General features: G+C 47.1%; 1 protein-coding gene across 5 annotated transcripts; it reads left to right on the plus strand.

Moving 5' to 3' along the window:
- The first annotated feature begins 1,952 nt into the window (after nucleotides 1-1,952).
- UBL7 (ubiquitin like 7) lies at nucleotides 1,953-14,473 on the plus strand. Of its 5 annotated transcripts, none has more exons than XM_039856445.1 (12): nucleotides 2,001-2,083; nucleotides 2,475-2,538; nucleotides 3,381-3,593; nucleotides 4,380-4,499; nucleotides 7,913-7,995; nucleotides 8,612-8,720; nucleotides 9,414-9,471; nucleotides 10,137-10,270; nucleotides 10,530-10,579; nucleotides 10,839-11,006; nucleotides 11,537-11,659; nucleotides 14,222-14,473. In XM_039856445.1, exons 3-12 carry the CDS (start codon nucleotides 3,410-3,412, stop codon nucleotides 14,357-14,359), a joined length of 1,167 nt encoding a protein of 388 aa, XP_039712379.1. In that variant the 5' UTR covers nucleotides 2,001-2,083; nucleotides 2,475-2,538; nucleotides 3,381-3,409; the 3' UTR covers nucleotides 14,360-14,473. The 5 variants fall into 5 exon arrangements, with proteins under 5 accessions (XP_039712377.1, XP_039712375.1, XP_039712378.1 ...); XM_039856446.1 differs by having other exon boundaries at nucleotides 2,016-2,033; XM_039856443.1 differs by lacking the exon at nucleotides 2,475-2,538 and having other exon boundaries at nucleotides 1,953-2,033.
- Nucleotides 14,474-23,157: the final 8,684 nt, after the last annotated feature.

A 23,157-nucleotide genomic window follows, 5' to 3' on the forward strand; every position in this document is an offset into this window, starting at 1 on the left:
GGGATCCTCTCCCAGAGTGTTGTCCAAGTTCTTGACGTCTCAAACAAAGAATTGAGGAAGATACCGAAATACAGGAGAAAAGAAAAGCTTTATTGGAAGGGAAAGTACACTACCCCATGTAGAAGCGGGCCTGAGCAAGAGAAGCGTGGCTCAAAAGCATGATTTTTATACATGTATTACTTTATACATTTGTTTGTATCAGGAGTATTTACAGATGATTTTCATTTGCCATCTCGTTAGACACAGGTATCCACGGTAATTCTATAAACAGAAAAAAGTTATTTTAAAAATGCAAATGTACATTCTTATCATTTGTTTTCTAATAGTTACTGATTGGCCTGAATAATGTCTTGAAAGTTTATTTAATAATTGTCTACTACTGTCTCATAGAGAGTTGATGAGAGTATCAATGTCTCCAAATGTGAACTATCTAAAGGACAGGTCCAGGACATTTTCATTTTTACCACCTCTCTGTTCACGCATCTTTGTCTTGTGTCTAGGATTCTAATTTTCTGTAGAATCTGAACATTGCAATGATTTGGAATTTAGGCTTACCTCCTCTCCTGGGAGCTATATTAAGACAGCCATATTTGGTAGATAGCTTTGGCCTGAATTATTCATTCAACACATTTATTGCTCACTTACTATGTGCCATGCTCTGGTCAACTGCTGAAAATAAAGTGAAGTACAAGATAGTCACTGTTCATTCCCCCTGTGGAGAGTATAATGAAATCAATCAAAATGAGAAGTTCACCAGCACGTATTTGAGATCCACTCTGAGGAAAACAAAATGAATACAGGGTTCCCTGCTTTCTCCTGCAGGCAGTTAAGGCACACTATTAAATAAAGTTTAACATAACACTAAATTCTGGGGTTCAGGTAGAAGTACCTAAGTAGATAGGAAGGAGCCTAACAAGGACTGGATCGTTAAGATTTCTGAAAGAGCGGGTTTATCTAAAGGTGAATAGGATGGGGAAGGAGGGAGTTTTAGGACAGCCATGAGGAACCTGAACTTGAGCTTGAAGACAGAGTGACATGTTATGAAACTCTTCACATAACAGAGCAGCGAAGGAGTGATTGGCCTCCAATGATAGGCCTTCCAGACAGTACAGTTTTTCTGTTCTCTTCAGTCAAGCTATCCTACTCAGTTGCTGCCCTAGTCCCATGCCATACACTGGGAAGTTCGAGTAATACTTTTACATTTGGGCACACAGATTCAGCTTTTAGCTGTTGTGCTCTACCACATTATTTTCTTATATTCGCTTTTTATTTCCTTGAGTAGAGTTCAATCAGAAATAGCCTCTCTTCAACATTTAGCTAATCCTAACTTCTGTGCAAACATAACCCAGTTCTAACCAGGTAGCTAAAATATGTAGTTCTCTTTGAGGATTCAATGGAAATTCCCTGCCCCAAACTAATTCTATAAATGACTTTTACATAAACACACCACTGAACGTTGGGGCCCAGCACCCGACTTAGTGGATAGAGTCACCCTTTGCCCCCACAGGTAGGTTCGCCGTGAGAAATTTGTGGCGAGGAGCACAAAGAGGTTGACTTCACCCAAGGGCACCCGATTTCATGGTGAGGATAGCAAGGGCGTGTCTGATGAAGCCACTAGGGAAAGGGCCTTCCACGGACACAAGGGTCGGAGTGGGAAGGGTTCGAGGTCCGCGATCTGGCTGAGGGCCGGGCAGCCCGCATTCCCACGTGCTGTAACAACCCAGCGTGACCGACGGACTCTGCATGCTTCCCAGGATGGCGCGGGAGTCACACAGGGCTGCACACGCCACACCTGACCTCTCTCGCGACTCGAGCCCTGGGATAATGTCATTAGATAGGACTCCCCGGCGAGAGCACCAAGTGGCCCGAGCGCGGGCATTTCGAATTGCCCAGAAACCACGCCCTCCCCGGAAACGGAAGTTTGCAACTAGCGCCGCATGCTGGCCGACTATTTACTAGGGGCGGAGCAGCAGCGGGAACTGCAACTCCCAGAATGCAGTGCGGAGCTTTCGGTTTCCGGCGAGAGGACCGGAGTGAGTGTTTACACCGGCGGCTCTGCGGCCGGGTTCCTTCCGCGGGACGGGTGAGGGCGCTTGGGGCCCCGGCCGCGTGGGCTCGGCTTGTATCGACTAGTTAGCTGGTCCCATGGGAATGGTGGGGTCGTCGCCAAAGAGATAGTGTCGCTCCGCACTACTAGCTATCTCTGACCTTGGGCCCGTGACTTCACCTTTCTGAGTCTCGGTTCCATGGTCTGTAATATGTGGATGATAATGCCTGCCTCAGGGAACGAGTGTGAGGATTAAATGAGATATAAAAAGACCTATTCCCTCCCCTGTCATGAACCTGGAGATGGGAGATACCTTAAGGATGGCTTAGAGTCTGTTGGGCAGCCTCAACCTCACAGCCTTTCTATCTTCGTCCCTACTGGAGGCCTCTTTGCAATGATCGTAACAAGAGCTTGTCTTGCCTTGCAGGATTCTTTCGGCCTCAGGATTTCTGACTCATTTTTCTGAGCACCCATATATGCCAGGCACTGGGGTAATAAAGGCAAAAAATTCTAGTTTTTGCTTTCAGGGGCCTCCAAGAATGGGATGGGACGAGATTGGGAATAGTTATTTGTAACCCTTTGCCCTGAAGGAATGTGAGAATAAACAGAGGAAAGAGGGAGGGGACAGAGGAGGTGGTATTTGGCTTGGTCTTGATAGGAGGAGTTTGCTCAGTTTTGCTAAGAGGCCAAAGTGGGAAGGGGAATTACAAGCAGAGTTAGCAAATGAGAGAAGTGTAAAGTGGGGGAGCTTTGTTTGAATGGAGGCTTAGTGGAGAGTGGCAAGAAGACTGGCAGAGGGAACAGATGTGAATGTATTTGTTAGCCAGGCTGTGGAGTTTAGGCTTATTCATAGAGGTAGTTTGGAGTCTTGGAGGAGTTCTAAGCAGAGGAGTGACTTGATTAGATCTGTTTTAAAATGATGAGTTGGGTGGCAGCATGGATATTTGATAGGGAGAAGCAAGAGTCGGAACTTGTTATAAATCTGTTGTATAGTTCAAGCAAGAGTTGATGAAGAAAATCAGAAATGAGTGTACGTAAGGGAGAGGGTTAGATGATCTCATTTGAACCTCACAAAGTTCTTGTTAGGCGGGATGGTGTTTTTACATCTACTTTAAAGATGGAGAAACAAGCCTAGAGAGCTGAAGTTCCTTGCTGTCCATCATTGGATGAGTAAAGAGAAGACCCCAGATTCTAGTTCTGGCCTTCTGATGCTGTATCCTGTGCTTTTCCAGCAGTGTCACATAGAATTGTCTCTCATTCGGCCTCTTGGTTGGGTGGGGTGGAGTAGGGTGGCTGTCTGTATTTTAACCACAAAGGCTACGTTCCTTTACAGGGAGAAAGAGAGAGCGCGAAAGAGAGAGGATGTCTCTCTCAGATTGGCACTTGGCGGTGAAACTGGCTGACCAGCCACTTGCCCCAAAGTCTATTCTTCGATTGCCAGAGACGGAGCTGGGAGAATACTCACTGGGGGGCTACAGTATTTCATTTCTGAAGCAGCTCATTGCTGGCAAACTCCAGGAGTCAGTTCCGGACCCTGAGCTGATTGGTGAGTCTGTAGTTTCGAGATGGGCTGCTGCTCTGATCTCTTTTGGGGAGGATACTAATAGAATTTCAAGGGTAAATTAAGAATTTGGGATTTGTTGCCTCATAATGTTAACACTCCAGGGGAGTGAGTGTTGTTGGGTTAAAAGAAACGCAAATCATATAATAAAACTATTGGTTGCCATTACAGTTGTGCATTATACTGAACTACTTTATCAAAGTAGTGACATTGTTGAATTCTTTCTCTGAAAGAGCAAGAATTTGAGGTGAGATAGGGAAGGAGGAGCTGGTCAAGGAAAGCCCCCGAATATATGGCATTTTGAGGTGAGTCTTAAGGGATAATTAAAAGGATTTTTGTCTGCTTGGTCATTTGGTTAGATGGAAGGCAGTAAAAAAGGAAAGGAGGATGGCAAGGGCATTCTAGGAGGAGAAAAAAGAATTAAATATAACAATTAAATTATAAAGATAATTTATAATAGCTAAGGGATCCAACTGGCAAAAAGTGTATTTTCAGTCATAAAAACACTGGGCTTATTCTTTTTTTGCTGTCTTATTTTCTCATTTAAATTGAGCGGTCTTCACAAGCTTTAGAGCTTTCTTATACACATTCTGTATTTTAGAGTTCGTACTTGCTGACAATTGCTATTAAAATGTATTTTTTAAATAAGTGTACTTCTTAAAGCCTATATCATTCTACAGCTATCTGTCTAATCAAGATAAGGCTCCTGGGGACAGAAACCATCTAAATTATTTTGAGGAGCAAAATATAAATGGACAATTCTTTTTTTAGATCTGATCTACTGTGGTCGGAAACTAAAAGATGACCAGACCCTTGACTTCTATGGCATTCAACCTGGGTCCACAGTCCATGTTCTGCGCAAGTCCTGGCCTGAGCCTGATCAGAAACCAGGTGAGTGAGGGTTGGCCTTACTCAGACAGGTAGAGCTTCTGTAGTGTCTATAAGGGAAGGGTCTGTGGTTTTTGAGGCACAGGCCTGGGTGGATGGACCAAAGGAGTGATTTACTGAAATGGTAATAGAAGATATCTTTATTACTTATTACGTTAGGTCACATTGATAAGCAAAATGTAATTTTGATCTTCTCTCTGCCAACGCTATTAACGAATGGTGATTTTTTTCCCTCTTTTTAATTTCATTATCCACTGTTTTAGGTTAACAGTTTATTTCTCAGTGAACTTTGTATCTTGTTATTGTTGTTATTGTTCTCATTAGAAAAAAGCAAGAAATTCCTTGTACTCTTAATGCTGTAGTTTTTTTTCTTGTTAGCAAATCTTCTGACAAACTGCTTCAGGTGGTGACTTGTTCAGTCAGCTCATTCCTCCTGCTATACTGGTCATTTATTTTTCTCAAGCTTGAAAATATTAGAACTGTGTTAAAGTAGCTCTTGGAGAAAACATACAAAGCTTCTACTGCCTTTTGGGTTTATTAATAAAAGGTGCTGTTGGACTTGATAATTTAAATTCTGCATCTGTGTTTTAAAAGCCTCCCCAAGGGTAAAGCTAGGTTATATAAAAGATTAGCTTTGTTAAACTAGCAGTTGGACATTTTTATAATGTTCATGTTTGCTGTAACTGGTTGTCAGCTTGAAATTTATCCTCGTTCCAATTCTAAACATAAAGGACAAAAAGATCTTTTGTTCTCTGATGGGAAGTGAGAAAGAGAAACCCTGATATCCAAGGGCTGGCCTGGCTCTCAACTAGGCCTTGGAACATGAGCAATTTCACAGATTACCAGCATCTACCAGGCTGCTCGGAGATTGTAATGAATCAAGACAAGAACGAGAACCCTCTCATTTCCGAACAGAGACAATAACCTGAACATTGTCTAAACCACAAAAAAAGACCAAATATCCCCCTCTCCTGGCTATTATGAGTGACTGCTGCATCTTTCCAATTATGTCTTTGCCATGCTCTAGTTTTCCTTCTAGATAACAGTTATTAAGATACCCAATCATAAGATCAACCCACTTCCTGATAGTATCCAGTCCAAAGTAAAACCCCACTTCTTTAAACTTCCCCCACAAATCACCCAGCCAAAGTCCAAATCTGGTAAGTCCTTTCTAACACCCTCTTATTGAGATGCCCCCGGAATCTGTGATGTGCATTCTTCTCTGTAAGGAGCAGTAGATCCAACTTGTGCAGTTGTGAGTGAGCCCCTCCCGTCTGGCTAGAGGGCATTGACAGAAGGAAAGTAACATTTGTCGTTCTCCCAGCCAGATTGTTTCTCCTTGATATCTTATTTAGTCATTACAGTGGCCCTGCAGGATAGGTAACATTAGCATTTTACAGATGAAGAAAAAGAGGGTTAGAAAGGTATTTATTCAAGGTCACCTACTTAGAAAATGAATGCAAAGCTGGGAGGTAAATCCAGGTTTTCCTGGCTCAAAAACCCACACTCTTTTCACCGGGCTAGCTGCCTCCCGCTTCCAAAGGGTAAGATTAGCTCAGAGATGTTAATAGAGACAACAATAACTCTTAGCTGATTATCAGCTTAAGATATTAAGAGTCCTTTTCCTCCCTCCTTCTACCTGGAAATCTATTTTTGAAACAAATGGATTTTTTATTGGGAGATAAAATAAATTTCTAAATCTGAAAAGAAACTGTGTCGTGAGGGCATCTTAGGTATTCTGTCCTTGAGTGTTCTTCCAAAAGGAAGTACATTCTTGATCTCCCACTAGATTAGTGCCTGTAGAAGATGAATCTGTCAGACCTTCTCATCTCACCTGGATCCCTTTAGTGGTTCTCCATGGAGGGTTACAGATCCCTTCAGGGTCTCCCTTAGCTTGCTATTTGAGCAGAGATGTGTATCCCAAGCTCCAACCATACACACAAAAAATACTTGTTGTTTCTTCAAAGCAACTTATTTTAGACTTCCATGCCTTTACACAAGTTCTTGCTTAAGCTTGGACTACCTTCTCTCCCTAGTAAACATCTGCCCTAACCTTAAATACCCTCTCAAAGGGTCTCCCCTGGGAGACAGCTCTGTGTCCTAGCCCTCCCTCTTAGTAGTAGCTGTCCACCTATTCCTAGCGCTTTAGCTGGGATCAACATCTCTGCTGAGGTGCTCAGCGTGGTATTTTGTAATTGTATAGTTTTTGTTTGATTTAGTCTTATTTCTCCTGCTGTCCTTAAAGTTCCTTGATGTGAAGGATTCTCCTCTATTTTTCACTTCCCTGTGCTTTGCCCAAAACCAGGCATGGAGTAAAGGTATGTTGTATAGTACGTTTGTTGAATGAATACATTAGGTAATGTGCTTAAAATGAATATTTTTCAAAAGAGACAACCCTCACAACTAGAGCTATAGGTAAGGATGTGGTTCTACACGGAACCACAGGGGTGCCATTCACCTTGCTTTGGGAGTTGGACAGTACACAGTCTAGAGACAATCACAAGTAGGCATCCTAGGTGAGGGTAACTACTTTTAAAAGTATGACCCAGGGTGAACTTCCTGCCTATTCTCCCTTCCTTTATCCACATTTTTTCACCTACGAAATGGGCTGATGTCCCAGTAGTCAAGCAACCAAGTAAAACTAAGACAACTGCTAAACTTGCCCATTTATATGAATCATAGTGTCCAAAGATCAAAAGGGAGCTTTGAGTCTCAGTGAAACACATGCTATCAAGCATGTGAAGAAAGTTGTTAAGAACCCCAGAAGCACAGTGTGTTTTCTTGGTCTCTCTTGTGTTTTTTTTGTTTTGTTTTGTTTTTTGTTTTTAATTCAAAGTAATATTAAAGAAGCCTGAAAGAAAATATCAAAGAGAAAAGAATTACCCCAGATTCTGTCACCCGACTAAATACTGTTCTTTCTGTTGTCCCATCCAGCCTTGGACCACAGGCAAACTGACACATTTATATAGTTTTATTAGAGAATACACATGCAACTTTGTGTTCTGTTTCTCTTAACATGTTGTGTCAGTGTAGCTCCTTATTGTTCAGATGGTTTACAGCACTTAATATTTTAAATATGCAAAAAAATATGCTGAGTTGGTTATACCTTCCTCCTTTTCAAATAAGTCTAGAATTCCTGCAGTGGGATGTTGATCAGAGCAACCTCTTTCATGTGGTAAGATTCCCCTTTGCTGGAACTTGACTCTGAGTATCTACTGAAGATGCTTAAAAGAGAATGCAGTTTTCATACCTGTTTGTAAATGGATTTTTCTCATTAGGCACTCACAGTCTCAGTGGGGTGATGAGGGAGGGGAACCTGCAGTCCAAGCTGCACCTGGGCACATGCTGAAATGATATTGTGTGTCTGCAGCAGGTGCGAGGCCTAGACTGTAGGTAACTGAGTGTCTTGTCTGCAGAACCTGTGGACAAGGTGGCTGCCCTGAGGGAGTTCCGGGTGCTGCACACTGCCCTGCACAGCAGCTCCTCCTACAGGGAGGCGGTGAGTGTGTGCCAGGGCCCCCTGCCCCAAGACTTGCCAGGCCTGCAGGAGAGAGTGCAAATGCTGGAGAGTGGTATGCAGTGGGGACTGGGAGCCTGTTGCCATGGCTACCAAGAGTTCCTTGGGGAGTTTGCCATGTCTGTGGGTCTTGGTAGAGCCCTATCTTCTCCCAAAGAGGCTGTCTCAGCTAGCTATTGCTGATTTCCCTCTAATAATAATGATGCAACCTCTCCTAATATTGGCCTCACAGGGTGAATATAAATACAGCCAAAAGATCTGCATACTGTTTCTGCTGGGCTTCATTCTTTGAACTTGGCTGAACTGCTTGCCCACCACTCCTTACCTGGATTTTCTCGCTGGGAAATGCACTGATATGTTTCTGTAGGAGAGTTCTCATGCAAAATTAATACAGCTGCAAACTTCCCAATATATATGAATATGAAATGATAATTGTACGGAGATTGAAAAGGACTTTTGGGACCTAGAGAACCTTTGTTATTGGCTTCTAATGAGAGCTTTTATTTTGGAAACATTAAGACTGTAGATGGAGGAAGGACCAGATTGAAGGTTTAGTGTGATATTGTTTTTTTAAAAAATTTGTTTGTTTCCCCTCCAGTATAGTCACATCTCAGAGAAGAAAGAGGTTCATCTGTTTCCTGGGGCTATTGTTCCATTGTGGTGGTGTATATGCAAGCACTTAGAGGGAAGAAGTACTTCAGCAGAGTGTAGGTATTTACTGAGTGGATTGAGATGGTTGGAGTGCTCAGCCCTCCCCATTTCTCCTGCAGGTCTTTAAGATGCTCAGCAATAAAGAATCTTTGGATCAGATTGTCGTGGCCACTCCAGGCCTTAGCAGTGACCCCATTGCTCTTGGTAAGTGCAGGACTGAACTGGAACAAATAGGAGTTGTTTGAGGAGGAGAAACCAGAAGGCAATTATCCTAAAGAGACTCTGACCATCTTTTGAAGAATCACTGCTCGTGGGGGAGGGGACAACCAAGATGTGTTCCATATGCCCAGCCCTCCAAGAGCTATCAGCCCCTCAGAGAAATCATGGCCTAACTAACATCATAAATGAGACTATGAGGATGTCAAATGAGGGCAGCAGCCCAAACCACAACCATCAGAGAGGACTTCCTGCATACCTTGATAGAAAAGGAAGAACCCAGAGATATGGGGAAAAGAGCTGGCATGTCAGTACACAGTATGTGACTTAAGTGCAGGGGGAGGCAGTGAGCAGGGAACAAGATGGAGAGCACTCGGTTGCACTGCTTGGTGCTTTGTTCCTCCCACTTTCACAAGGGCTGCTTTGTGATCCTGTGTCTATGGTTGAGCTCGTTGCTCTCAGGCCTAAAGCCTCGTCCCTCTCCTGGATCTGGCTAGATTTCCAGTCTTTGAGTTGAGCCCTATTCTTCTTAGGGGTTCTCCAGGACAAGGACCTCTTTTCTGTCTTCGCGGATCCTAACATGCTTGATACGTAAGTATGCCTATCTTATTAAAGGGGACCCTGTCTCTCCTTATTTGGTTAGGCCAGAAGTCTAATTGTCACTCTGGCTTCCGCTCTTGGAGCCCAGTCCTCGTCTACTTCCAAGTCTACCTTCTAAATATGTTAGGAGGTGAGAAAGAGCGAGTCGCTATGGGAGAATGACAAGCCAGAGCATGTGGAGCTGTGGAGGTGAAGGGAAGTGGTCTGTGAGCCGGGCTCAGTTTATCTCTTATTCAGTAGCTATGAAGGAGCCTTTGAAGGATGTGAAGCAGGTACATAGATCCCTATTTTAGAGCCAGAAGGGACAGCAGAGGTTCTCTCTCTTATTTTGCACGTGAAGGAAACAGCTCCACCCAACCCCTAGGAAGACAAGTAGTGATGGAATTGAGAACAGAGACTGACCCTACAGCCTCTCAGGCTGTCCTAGCCCATCATACCAAGGAAAACGATTTATCTGCAATGGATCCCAGGACTGAAGGCCTTGCCACTGTTGCTTGGGGCACAGCAGCAGGAAGACAAAGCCAAATGGAGGGAGGTGCTGAACTGAGGAAATTAAGGTCAGGCACAGATGGCTTGAAAGTTGTGAGAGGCACCAGACTCTTGTCATGGCGAGGGTACTCTTATTCACCCTGGATTTCTTTTTCCTCTTCCTCCAGGTTGGTACCTGCTCACCCAGCGCTAGTCAATGCTATTGTCTTGGTTCTGCATTCTGTGGCAGGCAGCACCCCACTACCAGGGACTGACTCTTCTTCCCGGAGCATGCCTTCCAGCTCTTACCGGGACATGCCAGGTGACTCCCAGGAGAGCATAATGCAGGCCCCCACAGGACCCGGCAGTGGCCCAGGAAATGCTTTACTCAGCAGCTATGTATAGCGCTGGCAGAGGGTGTTCCTCGGGAACTCTCGGTTTGAGTCAGGGAGTGCATCTGTCCTGTAATTTTCCAAGGGGAGAGATGAAAATATGAATTTGGAAAGTATCTGAGCTGAGATTCTGGAGCTATGCCTGTGCCTTCCTGTTCTTCCTCCTGAAATCTGTTCTCCCACCTCCAGGTGGCTTCCTGTTTGAAGGGCTCTCTGATGATGAGGATGACTTTCACCCAGTAAGTGGTCTGGCTGCTTACTGGCCTCCCCACCATTTGGGGAACATGGTGCCAAGGATGCGCCCCTCCCTGGGACCTGGTGTGTCCAAGCTGGGAGGTGGTCACAGGCCCTTTGGTGGCCAAGTCCGTGTCATAACTATTGCTTTCTGAACCTGGCAGCTTGGGGAGTCTCCCCAAGAACTGTACCTGGAGCGGGGGCGGTGTTACCTGGGACCGTCACAGGGCCACTTCCCTGATTCTGGGTGCCTCCCTTCTCCAGAGCGCCAGGTCCACGCCCTCTAGCAGCACACCCAGCTCCCGCCCAGCCTCCCTGGGGTACAGTGGAGCTGCCGGACCTCGGCCCATCACCCAGAGCGAGCTGGCCACTGCCCTGGCCCTGGCCAGCACTCCGGAGAGCAGCTCTCACACACCGACTCCTGGCACCCAGGTATGGAGAGAGGGCGGGAGAGGCTCCCCGGCGGTAGAATGGGTTTGCCCCTGCTGACCCTGCTGCTGGGTCTGGTTTGAGCTGAGCTCTGCCTGGTTCCTGGTGGGTTCCTCTCTGCGGCTGGGCTGGGGCGATTTCCCCCTCACTTGCCTTTAGGGCTCAGAAGTCTGGAGTGCAGCACAGTCCCGATTGATTCCTCCTCCTGGTAGTTCAGGAGGCTCTTCCCTCACATAAAGTGCTCTTCCTCATCCCTGACAGGGCCCGGGCCTCACCGGCTTACGTATTCCCAGTGATGGTCACTGCAACTCCCAAGGCCGTCGCTTCCAGTGCTGGGGTCCTAGGCTAGGTCGGGGTCTGATTCCATTTCCCTGGAGCGGAAGAGAATGGAGCCGTCGTCTCATGCAGGCCCCTGTTGGGACACAGTAGTTGGGCACGCCGGGGACACCGTGGGGGTGATGTGATGGCAGCGGGTGTGTGCTGGGAGACTGAGATGGCTCTGAGAGTAGCCCTGACCACTGTTTTGTCTCTAGGGCCATTCCTCGGGGACCTCACCAATGTCCTCCGGTGTCCAGTCAGGGACGCCCATCACCAATGATCTCTTCAGCCAAGCCCTACAGCATGCCCTGCAGGCCTCTGGGCAGCCCAGCCTTCAGGTCAGTCTTCCCTACTCCTGGCGTTTATGCGGCTTTCCCGGTTAGGTTACCTTGGATACCGAGCTTTTTTCCTGCTCTCTGGAGGGCCTTTCCACTGGGAATGCTGGGTCATGGCAGTGGAACAGGAGGACGCTCCCAGCAAGGGCAGTTGTCCCTTCCACTCCTGCATCCAGTGACCATGGCCCGACCCCACCGACCTCCCGGCTTGGATACCTACGGCAGTTTTGGTCAGTTCATGCATTCCATGACCATTGACTGAGCACTGAAGATGTATATACCGGGCCTGGGTCCAGGACCTGGGGTAGAGACAAGCCATCTTCATCCCTGCCACAGAGGGGCTCAGGCAGTTAGTTACTGCACTGGGAGAGCAAGAGGGTGAGAAGCCCTGCCCAGGCTTGACGTGAGGGCCTAGGTCAGGCAAAACTTTTCTGAGGAAGGGTTATTTAAGCTGATTGTCAAAAGAATTAGCTAGAGGTTATCTAGGCAGGGAAGAGGGTGTTTGGGGTGGAGGGATGGTATCCAGGCAGAGGCAACTACTTGTTTGAGCGAGTGTGTGGAGGTACCTGACATACTCAGAACTACAAGGCCCGAAGGCGGTGTCCTCGTGGATAAGATCCTGAGATGGAGTCAAGACTACAAGAGAGGCTGAGGGTTTCGAGAACAAATTTTGAAAGTTTATCCAATAAAAAAAAGGAAAATTTTAATATAAGGTCAAAAGAAAAGGCACAAATTACTCGATGTCTAAAGTTCAAAAGATTAAATTACTTTTCTCCTGCTATATGTATAGACACACCCACACGCACGTACAGGCACACGTGTAGGAACAGGCCTTGAGGAGGAGCCTGAGTGTGGGGGCCTGAAGTACCTAGGTAAAGAGATTAGACTTGATCCAGCAGTCATAGGGAGCCATGGAAGGTTTTAAGCAGAGAGCGACACCATCTGGTCACCTTAGCAGCTAAGTGGAAGACCCACGGGGTCAGGTTTAATTGCAGGTCTCTGTGCACAGCTGTCTGCTTCACTGTTTGCTTTGCTCTGCACAGTAAACCTGGGGGTGAGCGTCATGTCTGGTACTTGCTCAGGGTCAATAAGCCAGTAAGTGGTAGAGATAGGGCTGAAGCCTGTGTGATTTTGTCTACGCCATATGGCCCAGGTGGGCAGTGGGGAACGGGAGCCGGACCTGTGGACAGCTTTTCTTTTCCGTTCCTTTATCTTGCCCAGCTAGAAACCTATTCACCCTCCTCTCCAGCTCTGGAGCTTTCACTGGCTCCACCTGGCCTGTAAACTGAGCCTGAGTTGGTTTGTGTGGGTTTTTAAAGCCCTTCACATTCTCACTCTTGCCTGCCTGCCTCCCTGAATTTGTGTTACTTCCCCACTGCCTTCTTCTTCCCACAGTTGGAACACATCATTTTCCCAGGTTGTGTACTTATCTCCTTCAGGAGATAGAGATATTCATGAAGCTTTGAAAGTATAAAAGAAAATATAGTTAATTTCTTTAAACTTTTAGAGTTGAGAAGGCCTTTTATATCTTATAGTCCAAATCCAGGAGTCATTGTATAAAGAGTAATACATTTGGAATTCATAAAAGTGAAAATTTATGCATAGCAAACCAAACCAAACAATAAAAAGCAGGCAAAGTTTGCATGCTAACAACAAACTGGGAAAAATCTGTAATGTATCAGACAATGGGAAAAACCTCCTTGATATGTAGAGATTTTAGCAATTTAGGAGAAATAACTTCATAGAAAAATGGGCAAAGGCCGTGAACAGACTATTCACAGATATGAAGTACAGATGGCCCTTAAGCTGTGTAATTCCTCGCAGTTCCATTTCTCGGAATTTATCCCAGAGATGTATATGCGTGAAGAAAATGACATTTGTACGGAGTCAGTCACTGCAATGTTGTTCCAATAGCAAAAGATTAAAATAGTCCAGTTATGGTACATTTTAGGACATCCATGGGTTGGCATATTATAGTTATTAAAAACTTCTTTATATGCTGGCATAGAGAGATCTCCAGGTACATTGAGCATGTTAAAAAACAAAAGGTTGTGGGATGTAGAAGGGGAATATAAGGAAAGGGTAAATATGGGAATATATATGTTTGTCTCCTCAAAATAAAATTGCTTATGTGAGATGGGGATGGAAATGAATGGCAATAAGACTTTTCACTATCATAGCAAAAAACAAAAGTAGTTTTAAAATTCATCCCCTTTGCGCCTTATGTGTGTGTGTGTGTGTGTGTGCGCGCACGCATTTGTATATATGTAGCAGGAGTAAAAAAGTAATTTAATCTTTTGAACTTTAGACATCGAGTAATTTGTGCCTTTTCTTTTGACCTTATTTTAATAATTTTCCTTTTTTTATTGGATAAACTTTTAAAATTTGTTCTCTAAACCTTTAGTCTCTTTTGTAAACTTCCTACAAGCCCTGTGTTCTGTGGAGCTTCATATCAGCGACTTTGCTGTAGGAACCTACCTTTTTCTCTCCCCTGAGATGATAGACTTAAGTGAGTCTCTGTTGGATCTCAACTAATGGCTTCTGCTTGGTCCTGTCTTTCTGCAGAGCCAGTGGCAGCCCCAGCTGCAGCAGCTGCGTGACATGGGCATTCAGGACGATGAGCTGAGTCTGCGGGCCCTGCAGGCCACTGGGGGGGACATCCAAGCAGCCCTGGAGCTCATCTTTGCCGGAGGAGCCCCATGAACTCCTCACTCCTTCTGAACCCCCAGCAAACTGCCAAGGCAGCCACCCATGGAAGGCACTCCTGAAGGTGCCCCATCTCTCCTTTATCCAATACACCTCATGGTTGACCTTTGATTTGTCCAGTGCTTGGCCTTTCTGGCTGATCCGCGCTGGTGGAGGCAGTGGAACAGGCATGGTTTGTGGGTCTTGGTGGCATTAGGGATCACACCTGGTTCTTGCTTCTGAGCCCTGGGTAGAGAATTTTAGACCCATGTCATGGGATTCTACGTGATGCCCGGATTCTACGTGATGCCCACATTCTCTTTCGGGAGAAGTTTCCAGTGATAGCCCTCAGACCCTTTGGTGCTTTGGGGTGTGGCATCCTCAGGATGTGCCTGAGGCTGGAGCAGGGCTGCTGCCCAATCTCCAGGGTGGCTCCTGTGTTACATTAATGGCCAGAAGAGGTTTGTGCTTAGGAGTAGCCAGGTGGACTTTCAGAGGAGCAGAAAGGGGCAGCTTACCTTCTACATATTCCCCTCCCAAAGGCTTCTAAAAGATTCCTGACCCTCCCCCCGCCTAGTCTTACCAGGCATTCTTAGACGCCTGTTCTGTAATGATGCCAGAATTTAGGCCTCTGAGCTATGCCAGGAGGCAGGGCCCTCTTTTCTGTCCTGAAGGCGTAAATACAAGAGCAGTTAAATAACAATGCTAAACAACACCAACAGGAACAGGGCTCAGCTTTCATATTGAAGAGAGGGCACCAACCCCAAGCTGCTGCTCCATCTGCCTGAGCTCTTGTTCGCCTTGGCATAGTGTTCCCTGCTGTGCTGCAGACATGTCCAAGTTGAGCGAGTGGGTTTCATGTGCCTTGAGTACTTTGTCGGGAGAAAAATCCTTCCCTTCAGATGATGTTTCAGTAGAAAGTTGCTTGGAGGTCCGTTCCTGCCCCATGCCTTTGGCGGGTGTTCCATCCACAGCATCTGTAGTCATGGCCATTTGGCTTCTGTTTGTCACCTGGAACAAAAGGTTTACCACTTAAGAGGACTACCTACTTCCCTATATTCCCCAGCGATTACTCCTTAGCCCCCTTTCTGCCCCGAGAGGGAGCACACAGAGCAAGCCTGCTCACTGTTCCACTAGCATGGCTTCAGTTAAGGAGACCAGTATGATTCACTTGTTGACCTGTCCTCCAATTTTAGTTCCCAGCACATCTTGTTCTCTCTGGATGACCTCCAGCTTATCAGTGATACTTCTTAAGGGAGATGCTCAGGAGGACCCACTATTTCAGAAATGGCCGAACAGCACCTTGTTCTTCCTGTAGAAAATGTGAAGCCTTTTTACATTTCCCTCTCGGTCCTAGAATTAATGTTGAGAGGTGTTTGCACTGGCTGAGAAAACTCATATTGAACCCACCAGGCTTTTTGGGGCCGGGCCTCTTTGGACCTCAGTGGGCTGCCTGGAGCCCAGCTGCCTCCTTGTGGTTGAGGGCAAAGACCAGGAAGCCCTGTCTTTGAACCCAGTGTTTTTAGCTTGCTTGTGATGGAAACACTGGCCAGTTCCATGCTCATGGGACTGCCTTGGTCAAATGGAGCTGACACAGCCCTTCTCGTCCCCATGATACAGCCAGCCTAGAACTGGTTTCCATTCTGTGGCAACTCCCACCCTGCCCCCAGGAGCTGTCTTCAAAGGGACTGGGGCTCCTTCACTCCCCTGCCCCATTATGCTGTGGGACGTTTGAGTAACCCTGCCCTGTCCCTGGAACTGACCCCCAAATCTCAGTTATACTGCTTCCCAGAATTGAGCTGTTCCCACAGTTTCCTTTTCCCTTCTTTGTCCGCTCTTTCCTCCAGGGTCTTGGCAAGTTGGCTTTGCTTCCTGTGGCCATGTTTTAAATAATATATGTTGAGTCTGATAAGTGCCCCCACTGAGCCTGGGGCTTTCCATGGGCCAAGGACTCCTTCCTCACCATTGTCCCCTTCACCCTTTCAACAAACATTCAGCCTGTACTCTGTGCCAGGTAAACATGACGGGGTCCTTACTTTCACAGAACCATGTCATTGGTAAGACAGACAAACTGATGTTTACACTAAAGCCTGATAAGAACCTGTCCAGCAGGTCCTGCAGTCATTGGCCCATAGGAAGGGGAGCTAACTTGGGTTAGGGTGTGTGCACGCGCTTGGAGAAAGCGTCTAAGCTAAGACCTGAAGGGCGAGGAGGAATTAGGCAGGAAGGTGTGCATTCTAGGTGGGCTGGGTATGGGGAGAACATGGCTCCTATAGCCCTGTGTGTCAAGACTGTGGGTTGCGAGGTAGACAGAGGCTAGATTATTTTAAGCCATGGAAAGAGTTTGGACTTACTCTAAGGACAATGGGGAGTCACAGGAGAATTTGAATCAGGGGAAAGAAGTTTGTACTTTAGAAAGGTTGCTGGCTGCTGTGTGTGAATAGATGGGGAGTGGGCCAAATTTGAGGGAGAGAGACTAGTGAGGAAGCTGTGATCCACTGAGTACTGTTGGTGGGCTGACCTGGTAGTGTGGGAGGAGAGGAGAGCAGTAGGTGGAGAGAGACTAGGAATTGGCGATAGCACATCAAGAGAAATAAATGTACTACTATTTGTTCCATTTAGCAAATAGGGACGTTAAGGTTAAAAGGTGAGGCCATCTGTCCACAGTCTTATGGTGAGGCAGTATACAAGTTGGTCTTAGAAACTCAGGTCTGCCTTATACCAGAGCTGGTACCCTTCCCACTGTTGCCTATGGCTTCTGAGTGTGAGGAGGTGGGTGGTGCAGGGTCTGACGATCAGGTAGGCTGAGGAGCTTGGGCCATGGTAACCTTGGGGAGGTGCTACAGTGGAATCAGAGCCCAACTGAGGCCTGAATAAGTGACAGCTGTGGAGGCAGGGAGGCAGAGAGAACTCTAGAGAAACTTGGTGTTGAGAGGGTGGTTGGAGGGGATATAGTTGGTAGTTGGAGGGGAGGGGGAATGCGAGTGAGCTTTTGTAGTTCAGCAGAGGTGAAGTTGGAATTGATCACGAGAACTTTTCTAGGAAGCTAAGGGGGAAAAAAAAGGAAGAGACCCTGAAATAGAATATGCAAATATATAGAGATGGGTGAGTTTTCTGAACAGATCTCTTCTCCTGATATAACTCAAATTTGGCTGGGCTGGCACAGCTTGTTGGGCACATGGGCCCTAGTTCTGCTCCTCGCCTCAGCCCCATCTGGCCTGGGCCTCAGATCAAGCTCTCAGAGCCCTACCCTAATGTGGCCTCTTGTTGCCTGTGCCACAGGCTTTGGCAGTAAATGGTGAGGATGTTGTGAGGTTTATTTAGGCCTCCGTCTGTCTGTTTACCCTACTTCTCCAAGCCCCCTCTGGCCCTGGGCTAGGGTTAGGTCAACTTTGCTGTGCCCCTCATTGCCCTGGCTCTGGCCCTGGCCCTGTCTGGCTCCTATAGGCTCTGCAGTTCCTGGTAACAGGATTCAGCTTCCTCTATGCTTGAAATGCCTTTTGCAGAGACTCAGGCATTGCCCTACTCTACCTTGGCAGAAGTGGCTAACAGCAATGCGGCGCAATAGTGCTCATTTATCAAGCACCCTCTCTGTGCCAGTCATTGAGCTAGGCACTCAGTTATCTTAAAAAGTAGAAATTATTGTCTCCATTTACAAGGGAGTGCTCCCCATTAACAGGATGTGACTGTGCCGGGAAACTGGCCTTTCCAGGGCTGGGTGGGATTGTAACAGCACAATCCCATCAGTGTACCCACCTGGGGCTGTGTGCCTGGCTGGCAGTCCTGTAAGCCACTCAAAGGAGCTAAAGAGTCTTCTCACCACTCATCCTTCTTAGAAGTGGCAGCTTAAGTCTTGGAGGGGAATCAGGCTTCTAAATCAGACCGACAGGTTTAGATCTCTTTTCCACAGACAGTCTAACCACTTGGAGCCTCAGTTGTGTCCTGTTTGAAATTTCCCTCAATTTATGTAAGTGGATATTGACAATTTTTGTATTAAAGATGCCAGGGCACTTAGAGCTGGACTGATGAATGTTGTAGATGACTGATCAGGATCCTGACAAGGCAACTCTAACAAGAAGGACGGGAACAGGGGACTAGAAAAACAATTGCTCTCATGCAGAATGGGGTCTTATTTCTTCTCGTGGGCCCATATTCAAACAATCTTTCTCAACCAGTGTTCCATAAAGCCACTACCGGTGGTTGGGAATTGGCTCAAGGATGACCCTGGTTTAGGATGAACAGGGTTTAAAAGCCTGGTGTCTCAGCTCAGTAAAGCAGTGCCTTTGGAGGGGTTGTAATTAGGAATGAAGTCTCTCTTTTCAGACCTTTACTGCTCAGCCTCTCCTCTAAGTGTTCTGATCTGTCGACACACACTGGACTGCCTAACACCTTAGAGAGTCTCCGTAGAAGTTTGTTAAATGACTGATTCTTAGGAATCAACCAGAATTAGGCCAAGCAAAGCCCCATGTGGGACCTAGTTGGAACTGGGATGATTTACCCTGGAAGAGATTTAGAAGGGCATGAAATCCCCAAAGGACTGTTTCAGGAAGAGGAACTAGACATGGTCTGTGTGGCTTTTGAGGACAAATTCGAGATCTCTGGTGGGCTGGGTATCTTCCTCCGGGGAGGAGGCTTTGTGTTGGAGCTAAACAAGATGGCATGGCTGCTGCGGGTGAGCTCATTTGGCAGTGGCGGTGTGTGAGCAGTGGTCCTTACAACTCCATATAAAGGCTGTGGTGAAGGGCTCCCAGGTTGGACCGAATGACCTCTGAGAATTCTAATATCAAGAATTGGGCTTTTTGGATCACTTTATCCGTGAAAAAAAGAACTGTTTGTGGGAGACCACGTGTCTGCATGTGTTTCTCTTCCACATTCAAATGGCTCCAGCAGGCCCAAGGATCACATCAGAGCTGGGAGGGTCCTGGGATACCTTCTATCCTGTGGAGATAGTTTTAAAAGCATATTTATTTCAACCTACGAATAAGGAAATGTGGAAGATAGAATGAGAAAGCTTTGTCTATCTCTGGTCTAGATAAGAGATAGACCAGAAGAACTGTTTTAGCTCTTCTTTCTGTTTGTAAACAAAGAAATGGAGGCCTGGACTGGGGCAGGGCCCTTGCTTAACTTGGGTCAGAGGCCCAGCTAGGACTTGATTCTTGGCCTCCTAGCCACATCTAGTCAGGAGACTTGTTAGTCTAGATGGGTTCCACATGACTCCCACAAGATCCTTTTCTGCTGCAGGCCTTGGGCACGTGAGAATGGAGGCTCAGAGATGGATTTTGGGGGTGGAGAAGCGGGCGGGGTGAGGTGGGGTAGAGGTGGGGGTCGAGGGTGGAGTTTGTCTCCAGAAAGGCTTGGCTGTATATAGGTTTATCTACAGTCTATGCTAAGACCCACTCTGGACGAAGTGGCCACCAGGTGGCGCTCCTGCCACAAGCGCAGTGCCATGTGGGCAGTTTTGAGTCTAAAGACTGGGCTGTCCCCTGGAAGCCATGGGTGGTCCTGTCGTGTTTTTAGGTGAGCTGAGTGCCCTAATGGAAGGTGAAATGGTCTGTCCCTTCTCTGCCAATATTCTGTCCATCACCGAATATCCTCCTGTGGATTTTCACTTTTTGTCTCCCTACTTGGCTGGCCAGACTCTGATCTTAGCAGTTTAACGGTAGGGTCAAAGAATTAAAAATGCGTCTAGAATGACTAGGATAGAGAGCAGAGTTGCAGAAATGGAATGCTGCTGGAAAGTTTTGACTCTCAGGGCTAGGAAGGGTGGTGGAAATTCTGAGAAGTTTTCCATTTAAGGTGAACTGAGCTGACATTAGGAGATGGTGGCTCTGAGCTGGCCTAGTAGGAAGAGGGAGGCTTGGGTAGGTGTGGAGGAGCAGGCACTTGAGGGGAACATCCTGGTAGAGGTTTAGGGGTGGGCAGAGCACTGAGAGAAGAGTGAAGTGGCCTGTGTAGGCCGAGGAGGGTGTCAACGTAAGAAAGGTCCAAACTTGTAGAAAATTTTTATGTTTATTTGAGCCAAGCTGACAACGATTACCAGGAAGCAAAATCTCAATGGGTTGAGAAAAGGCTCCAGAGAATAGCAGTTTTGCAACTTATTTTATACATGAGAATAAAAGGAGGAGATTTAAAAAGGGTTACATGAAATCCACTGGTGGTAGATTGAGGGGGTAGGACAAAGCCAAGGGGCGGGGGTAATCGGATTGGATAAAAGGTAAAACAGACACGTACTTCTTTTACACCGGTGGGTACAGGATAGTTAGTAATTAACATTTATAGCACATAGAAATGGTATGTGGGAAACAAGATGACAATGTGGGGTTCTATGGTCTTGTGCTCTGGTGTGGTTGTGCCCTGAGGGGTCTGGAAAAGATTACTCTGACATTTCAAAGATATGTTCGATACAAGAAGACAGAAGATAGGCTCATTTAAAGTAGAGACTGACCTTTACGAAGGAAGCTACAAGCCTAGGACATGACTACCTGCCATGGCTGGCCTTTAGTTAGGAATTTTTATATTCAGCCTATCCTATGTGGTTACTTTTGGTCTCTGATTTTGTAAGGCCAGCCAAGCAGGCCTCCCCTGAGGTTGTCAGGTTTAGTGTTTGGCCCCTTTTTTGTCTACAAGGGTTTCTTCTGTGTGCCTTGCCTGGTTCAGCCCTAAGCCCTGACATGGTCTTCCAAGAGTTGGGCTGAATACAGTGGTAACTAAGGCTGTTGTGGCCATGCTCTTGCCTTTGAGATAGTTACTTGCCTGCACACAGTGAGCACACAGTAAGGTGGAATTTCCAGATGTGACCTATATATCCACAAGCATCTTACTTTTGTATTATTTGCCAATATTTTAAAACTGAGAATTCCAACAAAAACTCAATTTTCGCCTTTTCTTGAAAAATCAAACTGCCTGTCATACTGGGTATATTTTCCATGGCCCCCATGGGTTGGAGCTGAATAGCAACTGCCCTGTAGACAGGGCATGTGCCCTCCCGGTGCTTTCTAATTCCCCGCCCCACCTTGCTTTACTATTCTCAGGATTTTCTTGGTCTCTGCCCATGCAATGGGTGATGGTGATGTGGGGAGAGTAAGAAAGTTGCTGTTGATAGTAGCCAGAAGGCCTATCTGGGCACCAAGCTCTTAGGCCTCAGTGGGGATGGATCTAGCATGAAGGTCCATTGTGGGCTTGGGCTCCTTTAGCCTCCATCCTTACACTTCCCACAGACCTCTTGTTAGGGGTGGGTCGCTCCTTTGAAGACCAACTGCAGCTGTGGAATCAGGGCTGAGGAGAGATTTAGAGGAAGCTTGGAGAGTGGAGGAATGCTCTGAGTAGGGCCCTGAAAGGCTTTGTTTGGAAGGCTGGGCAGGGCTCCCAGGGCCAGTGTTGCAGCTTTGCAGCTGTGAACCTCAGGGCTGTGTGTGTCCATTTCTTTGATTCCACATGGGGGCTTCTTGGTTTTGGCTATACCTTAGCTGCCTACAGGGAAGACCCCTTCAAGGTGTTTTTCTCCTAAGTAGGAGCCTCCACATCATTTCTTTCTCTCAGTCTTCTTCCTGCACTCCTCTGTAGGTGGAGTCATGGGGAAGGGGAGGCAGGAATGTACCTCCCCCTCAGCATCCACATCTGTTGCTTCCTCTGCTCGTCTAGTTCCATCCTTGTGAGGGGGATTGTGCCCCTACCTAAGCCTCCAATGAGGCAGGCAGTCTCCTGTCACCACCTGCATCATTCTTATTTGATTTCCCTATGCTGTGTCAGGCAGGGAATCCATGCCCAAACACAGGTCCTATGCTCTCCCCGCCCCATAGAGGGGTACTTGCTCCCCTCTATGCCCAGATTCTAGCTTCCCTCTCCCTCTGTGGAGCTACTTACTACCCAAATTGTGTGCCCAGTTCTCACCTTCACTGGCTTGTCTGTAGCCAACTAGGAGTGGGGCTGCCATCTGGCCCTGGCCCTTTGCCCCTAGATTGGCTGGCTCAGGGATGCCCATTGGTGGTAAAGCAGGTGCTGGGCTGGGTGTGGAGGAGCCCAGCCAGGGGGCCACCCCGGGACATGAAGTGGGATAGTCTTCAGCAGTATCCCCTCACCCCCATCCCAGTCCATTTCCATCTGCTGCCCTGTTGCTTGGGAGGCTGAGACTAGCCCCTGGCCTGCCCTTCAGCCCAGCACCTGGTAACCTGGGCCCTGTCTGGATCTTTTCAAGGATCATTCGGACCCAGACTCCAGCCTAACACAGGAGGCAGTAGCAAAAGGGTGTGTTGCACTGAGAGCGTTAGGATAGAGAAGAGAAGGGTGTAGGCCCCAGAAAGACTGCTTGAGCTCTAATTCCAGCCCATCTATAACTAGCTGTGACCTTGGGGACATCACTGTCCCTCTCCCTACCTTGGCTTGCAAAAGGAGCCAAATAGTAGCACCTATTCATAAGATTGTGAAGATAAGCCAAATTTAAATGAGGCTACGAGCACGTAGCAACCTCAGAGTTAGCCATTGCCATTGGAATCAGAAAGCCCAGGTTCCCATCTTGGCTCCACTAGCTGACCTTGGGCACACTCCTCTCCCTGTGCCTCGGTTTCCTTCTCAAATATGGGGTTATGCTCTCTCAATGAGGGAGAGCATGTAGGCCTGCAGGGAGAATGTAGGCAGAGTGGGCTGTGTGTGTGAGTTGCTGTGCACATGGACGGTGTTATCATTAGTTCTGAATGCCCAGTTCTTAAAGGCAGGGGCAGGTAATTTCTTAATTTGCTTACCTTTGCAGAGAGGTTCAACACTGGGGGCGATACAGCTCAGCAGATGAGGCCGTGGGCTGGAAACAGTGTCAGTCTCGG

Source organism: Pteropus medius, unplaced genomic scaffold (assembly GCF_902729225.1).
Source record: "Pteropus medius unplaced genomic scaffold, Ma_sr-lr_union100, whole genome shotgun sequence".
In the NCBI taxonomy this organism is placed as follows: domain Eukaryota; kingdom Metazoa; phylum Chordata; class Mammalia; order Chiroptera; family Pteropodidae; genus Pteropus; species Pteropus medius.